Source organism: Chiloscyllium punctatum, chromosome 9 (genome assembly GCF_047496795.1).
Source record: "Chiloscyllium punctatum isolate Juve2018m chromosome 9, sChiPun1.3, whole genome shotgun sequence".
Lineage (NCBI taxonomy): Eukaryota > Metazoa > Chordata > Chondrichthyes > Orectolobiformes > Hemiscylliidae > Chiloscyllium > Chiloscyllium punctatum.
In genome coordinates this window covers 47,404,096-47,410,475 of record NC_092747.1, presented here as the reverse complement: position 1 = coordinate 47,410,475, position 6,380 = coordinate 47,404,096, and the positions used below count along the sequence as shown (strand labels likewise).

The following is a 6,380-nucleotide window of genomic DNA, read 5'->3' as shown; positions in this document are numbered from 1 at the left end:
CACTTTATTGGGACATAGCGTCTAACCAGCTAAATCAGAATCAATCCCTTAACTGACTAGAAACCCTGCTACTCCTGTTTCTATCTGTCAACAGGACTCTCTGATTGGGGTTGTTAACCTGGACCAATCAGAGAATTCATACTCAACAAGATCCTCATTGCAACCTCATTCCAATCACTACACAGGCATAAGGGCAATAACAGACAATAACAGACAATAACATTTAACTGCATTCCTATGTATGTTCAGCCCAAGGCAGATAGGACCTCCCTTGGTATTGGTGGGGCAGGACTGAATAACTGGTGCAGGAGCTGCAGGCTGAATTGTGATTGAATTAGGCCCAAGAATAAGACAGTCTGGTAAACATCATGAGAAGATCTAGAACTGTCAATCAACTGATCATGTATCACATTATTAACCTGTTTGGATGTCTATGTAATTAATTAATAGTATGATTGGATTATAACAGCCAAAGATGGGCTAAAATCAAATAAATAAAAAATGTATGTTTCCCTTTGTCAGTGAAGATGCTTCTGGACAGTCAGAGGTTTTTGTTTCTCACCTGTGTAAAACAATAAAGCCCTTTGACAATGAAGAGTACCTGGGTGTTGAGTGATTTTAGTTAGTCATTTTACCCTGACAGTAAGCTTATGCAATTTCGACTAATTTGGAGTAACTTGTGTAGAATTTTGACTTGTTAGAGGCATCATTCTGTTGGATTTAACATTCTGATGCTTCCAACTTTGATACAACCAGAGTTTCATGCCATCCAAAGTTGTCTTATCATCATTTCATAACATGTCTATTATGAATAGAAAATAATCGCCACAACAGTGCCACCTGGTGGTTATTTTGCTTCTGAATCACATCAGCATTAATTTTAGGCTGTATCTCCCGATGAAATATGCACTAACAATGTCACTTAGAGTCCCATCTTTATATTGTAAACTGACTGCAAAGTTTAATGAAAATTAAATTTTACTATGTTGTAGTGACCATAATGAACGTTTAAGTTCCCTTCATGTTTGTAAAGAACTGATGCTCGTAGAACAAACAAATCCTCCTTCATTACCTTCAGGCTCTCCATGCGCTTAAATTTCCCATTTTATATTAAGTCTGCCAAGCCAAAACAAAATTGTTATTTCACGTTGATGCCATTCAGCATTTCCAGTGTTTCAAGTATATTTAATTTTAATTTTTTTTATGATGGAGTCATTCCAACCTCACTATTATGTACAATGGCCCTTAAGAGAAAATATGATTGCATGTAAATATTTATACGAATCAGTTATTATCAAATGACACATACAAGGACGTATTATTATTTCCTGGGTAAATTGAAACTTTATTTACGCTCAGTTCCACACAAAAATCGTTAACACCAGCGGCTCTTTTTAGTATTGGACTCTCCCACCATTGACACACTAACAATGAGGTAAAAACAATGACTGCAGATGCTGGAAACCAGATTCTGGATTAGTGGTGCTGGAAGAGCACAGCAGTTCAGGCAGCATCCAACGAGCAGCGAAATCGACATTTCGAGCAAAAGCCCTTCATCAGGAATAAAGGCAGTGAGTGAGCCTGAGGCCTGGAGGGATCACTAACAATGTCCCAGTGAGACTTCATGGTCACCAGGTGCGAGTCCCTCAGTGTGCGCATGCTCGAAGGAGGCGCGCCATCTTTCCGGCCGGGCCGGGCGGGCTTTATCACGAGGCCGCTTTAAAATGGCGGAGGGAGGTGACGGTGTCAGGGTGTGTCCGCATTTTTAACTCCTCGGTGAGTACAAATATTGGTCGTTTACTTGATCTATTTTGTCGTCACGACTGACTTACTAGTGTTATTGTGGAATATGCCTGAATAAGAAAGACACGTTTACGAGAGTCCTGGGGTTGGGTTGAAGCCTGTTTTATAAATTTCCTCAAGTATCAGCCGTTTGTCTCGAGCTGAGTCTCGGTATTTCACACCTCTTCCCCCAAGTTAGTAAGCGAGCCTTGCTTCTTGGTGAAGGTCTTCGTGATTCACCATCACTTGGACCTAAGTACGAGTTAAACGTGAAGGCTTTTGAGTTATGTAATTTACGCAGCCGGTTACTTGTTGTCCAGTCTGTTTAAAAGTAGTACGATTGACTTGGTAGAATGGAAATTCAGGGTTTATACATTTAATATGGTTAATGAACAGTGAAATTGATACGTTATGAAACGCACACAAGTTGTAAGCGGTGCAAGTGAACATCTGCAGTATAGAAACGGATCTTGTTTTGGGGGTGCAGCAGTCAAAGTGAAAATGAAACAAACAGAATGCTGGATAAACTCAACTGGTTTGGCAGCATCTGTGAAGAAAGAAACAATTTGATGTTTCAAGTCTGATATGAATTCTTCAGAACTTCAAAATGAGAAGATATAATGGAGGAATGAACTGTGCAGCAAATGGCAGAGCCCTTAAAGCATCAACATTAAAGGAAGGTCTGCAGTTCCTCGAAATGCAAATGGCTAATAAGGTGGCCAAGCAGGCATGCTTGCCTTTGGTTGAGGCTTAGATTATAAAAATTGGCATGTCATTTTGCAGTTGTATTGAGGTTTAATAATGCTACATTTGGAATATTGTGTACAGCTCTGGTTGTGATTCTGCCAGAAGGATGGAGAATCTTTGGAGAGGGCACAGAAATAGTCCAACAATATGTTGCCTGGTTTGCAGGGTCTATGAAAACTGGTTGGTGAAATTTGGTTAGTTTCAACTTGAATGTTGAAGGATGAGGGGATGACTTGAGTTCTCAAAATTTGAGCCAGGGATAGTTGGAGTCTTTTTCCCAGGGTAGACATGTCAATTACTTGGGGACATAAAGGTGAGAGGGGGGTAAGTTTTTAAAGGATATGAGAGGCAAGCTTTTTAGGTGGTAAGTGCCTGGAACATCATGCTAGAGGAGGTGGATACAATAGAACTTTTAAGAGGCATCTTGACAGGTACATGAATAGGCAGATAATTATAGAATCCCTACTGTGTGGGAACAGGCCATCTTGGCCCAACAAGTCCTCATTGACCCTCTGAAGAGTAACCCACCCAGACCCCTCTCTGACCCTATTACTCTACATTTACCCCTGGCTAATGCACTTAACCTACACATTCCTGACCACTGTGGGCAATTTTAGCATGACCAATTCACCTAACCTGCATATCTTTGGATTCTGGGAGGAAACCCATGCCGACACGTGAAGAACGTGCAAACTCTACATGGTTGCCTGAGACTGGAATCGAACCTCAGTCCCTAGTGGTTAGCATTGCTGCCTGAAGCACTGATGCACTGTGCCAAATAGAGGAATACAGACCATTAGACATGAAAAGCTTTTAGTTTAGGAAAGCATCTTGTGTCAGCACAGTCTTGGACGGCCTGTATCTGTGCTGCACTGCTCTTTTGTTTTGAGAATAAAGTTTAACTTGCTCAGCTCCTTTTAATGGGCTCAGGATGTCCCATTGTGCTTATTCTGATGAACAGACAAAGGTCTCTTAGGATCCAAGAAGTGTATGGTTTAAGAGGTGGACTTGAAAGAGATGTTACTCACAGATGGTTTGAAATATTGAATGGCTTGAAAATTTGGTCATTAACTTGCCTTATGAAAGAAAGTGAGCAGGATAGAGGTGTGGAAACAAGGGCAGAGGACACAATGTTTGTTTGGATTATGAGCACAATTCCTTTTTATCAGACTATTTCAGCAGGGTTTACTAGTGTAACTAATCATGTAGATTGTGGAGAAAAGTGATGCAATTACTGATGTTTTGTCAAGTGAGGGTTTGGACCCCAGGTCAGCTCATCAGCTGTAATGTTAGGCTCGCAAGCACTGAGGCAGCAACGGCTGTTGTGGTTATCCAAACAAGTTTTATAAGCTATGCTTATGCTCTCAGGGCCTGCTATAACAGCTGTGCGCGCGCGCTCTGTGTGTGTGTGTGTCTGTCTGTCTGGCTCTCGCGTGCTGTTTGTGTGTGTGTGTGTTTGTCTGGCTCTCGCGCTCTGTGTGTGCCTGTATCTCTCGCGCGCTCTGTGTGTGCCTGTATCTCTCGCGCGCTCTGTGTGTGCCTGTATCTCTCGCGCGCTCTGTGTGTGCCTGTATCTCTCGCGCGCTGTGTATGTGTGTGTGTCTGTTGCGTGTGCAGTGTGTCTGTCTCTCGCGCACTGTGTGTGTGTGTGTGTGTGTGTGTCTGTCTGTCTGTCTGACTGACCCGCGCCCACTCTGTGTGTGTGTGTGTCTCGCGCCCGCTGTGTGTGTGTCTGTCTCTGTCTGTCTCTCCCGCCTGCTCTGTGTGTGTGTGCCTGTCTCTCGCGCGCGCGCTGTGTGTGTGTGTGTGTGTGTGTGTGTGTGTGTGTATGTCTCTCGCGCCTGCTCTGTGTATGTCTGTCTCTCGCGCCCACTGTGTGTGTGTCTGTGTGTGTGTGTCTCTTGCGCGTGCTGTGTGTGTGTGTGTGTGTGTCTCGGCCTCTTGCGCGCGCTGTGTGTGTGTGTCTGTCTCTCGCGCCCGCTCTGTATGTTTGTCTGGCTCTCGCGCGCTGTGTGCATTGTGTGTGCGTGTCTCTCGCGTGCGCTGTGTGTCCGTATCTCTCGTGCGCTGTGTGCATGTGTGTGCCTGTCTCTCGCGCGCACTGTGTGTGTCTGTATCTCTTGCGCACTGTGTATGTGTGTGTGTCTGTTGCGCGTGCAGTGTGTCTGTCTCTCGCGCGTTGTGTCTCTCTCGTGCACTGTGTGTGTGTGTGTGTGTGTGTGTGTCTGTCTGTCTGACCCGCGCCCGCTCTGTGTGTGTGTGTGTGTGTGTGTGTGTGTCTGTCTCTGTCTGTCTCTCCCGCCTGCTCTCTGTGTGTGTGTGTGTGTGTGTGTGTGTCTGTCTCTCGCGCCCGCTCTGTGTGTGTCTGTCTGTCTCTGTCTCTGCCTCTCGCGCGCGCTGTGTGTGTGTCTGTGTGTGTGTGTCTCTTGCGCGCGCTGTGTGTGTGTGTCTCGGCCTCTTGCGCGCGCTGTGTGTGTGTGTCTGTCTCTCGCGCCCGCTGTGTGTGTGTGTGTGTCTGTCTCTCGCGCCCGCTCTGTATGTTTGTCTGGCTCTCGCGCGCTGTGTGAATTGTGTGTGCGTGTATCTCGCGTGCGCTGTGTGTCCGTATCTCTCGCGTGTTGTGTGCATGTGTGTGCCTGTCTCTCGCGTGCGGTGTGTGTCTGTATCTCTCGCGCACTGTGTATGTGTGTGTGTCTGTTGCGCGTGCAGTGTGTCTGTCTCTCGCGCGTTGTCTCTCTCGCGCACTGTGTGTGTGTGTCTGTCTGTCTGACCCGCGCCCGCTCTGTGTGTGTGTGTGTGTGTGTGTGTGTGTGTCTGTCTCTGTCTGTCTCTCCCACCTGCTCTGTGTGTGTGTGTCTGTCTCTGTCTGTCTCTCCCACCTGCTCTGTGTGTGTGTGTGTGCGTGTGTGTCTGTCTCTCGCGCCCGCTCTGTGTGCGTGTGTGTCTGTCTCTTGCGCCCGCTCTGTGTGTGTGTCTGTCTGTCTGTCTCTCGCGTGAGGTGTGTGTATGTGTGTGTGCCTGCCTCTTGCGTGCGCTGTGTGTGCGTGTCTGTCTCTCGCGTGTGCTGTGTGTGTCTGTCTCTCGCACGCGCTGTGTGTGTGTGGTGTGTCTGTGTGTCTCGCTCGCTGTGTCTGTGTGTCTCTCGCGTGCACTGTGTGTCTCGCACGCGCTGTGTCTGTGTGTGTCTCTCTCGCGTGCGCTGTGTTTCTGTGTGTGTGTCTCGCGCGCACTGTGTCTGTGTGTGTGTGTCTCGTGCACGCTATTTGTGTGTGTGTGTCGCGCGTGCTGTCTGTGTCTGTGTGTGTGTGTGTGTGTGTGTGTGTGTGTGTGTGTGTCTCGTGCACGCTGTGCCTGTGTGTGTGTGTGTGTGTCTCGGCTTCTCGCGCGCGTTCTGTGTGTGTGTCTCGGCTTCTCGCGCACGTTCTCTGTGTGTGTGTCTCGGCTTCTCGCGCGCGTTCTCTGTGTGTGTGTCTCGGTCACTCGCGCGCTGTGTGTGTGTGTGTGTGTGTGTGTGTGTGTGTCTGTCTGTCTGTTTCTCGCGCCTGCTCTTTGTGTGTGTGTGTGTGTGTGTCTGCCTCTCGCGCGCGCTGTGTGTGTGTGTCTTGGCCTCTCTCGCGCGCTGTGTGTGTGCGTGTGTGTGTCTCGGCCTCTCGCGCACGCTGTGCGCGTGTGTGTCTGTCTCTCGCGCGCGCTGTGTGTGTCTGTCTGTCTCTCGCACACGTTGTGTCTGTGTGTCTCTCGCGTGCGCTGTGTCTGTGTGTCTCGCGCGTGGTGTGTGTGTGTGTCTCCCGTGCACGCTGTGTGTGTCGCGCGTGCTGTCTGTCTGTCTGTGTCTCTCGCGTGCTCTGTGT

General features: G+C 47.8%; 1 protein-coding gene across 1 annotated transcript in view; it reads left to right on the top strand.

Annotated features, from left to right (window-relative positions):
- The first annotated feature begins 1,430 nt into the window (after positions 1-1,430).
- Positions 1,431-6,380, top strand: part of rnf17 (ring finger protein 17) — a 202,071-nt gene continuing 197,121 nt past the window's right edge. The window contains exons 1-2 of the mRNA XM_072576645.1: positions 1,431-1,435; positions 1,668-1,776. Of these exons, the coding sequence (XP_072432746.1) occupies positions 1,431-1,435; positions 1,668-1,776 (114 nt within the window). The remainder of the gene's footprint in view (positions 1,436-1,667; positions 1,777-6,380) is intronic.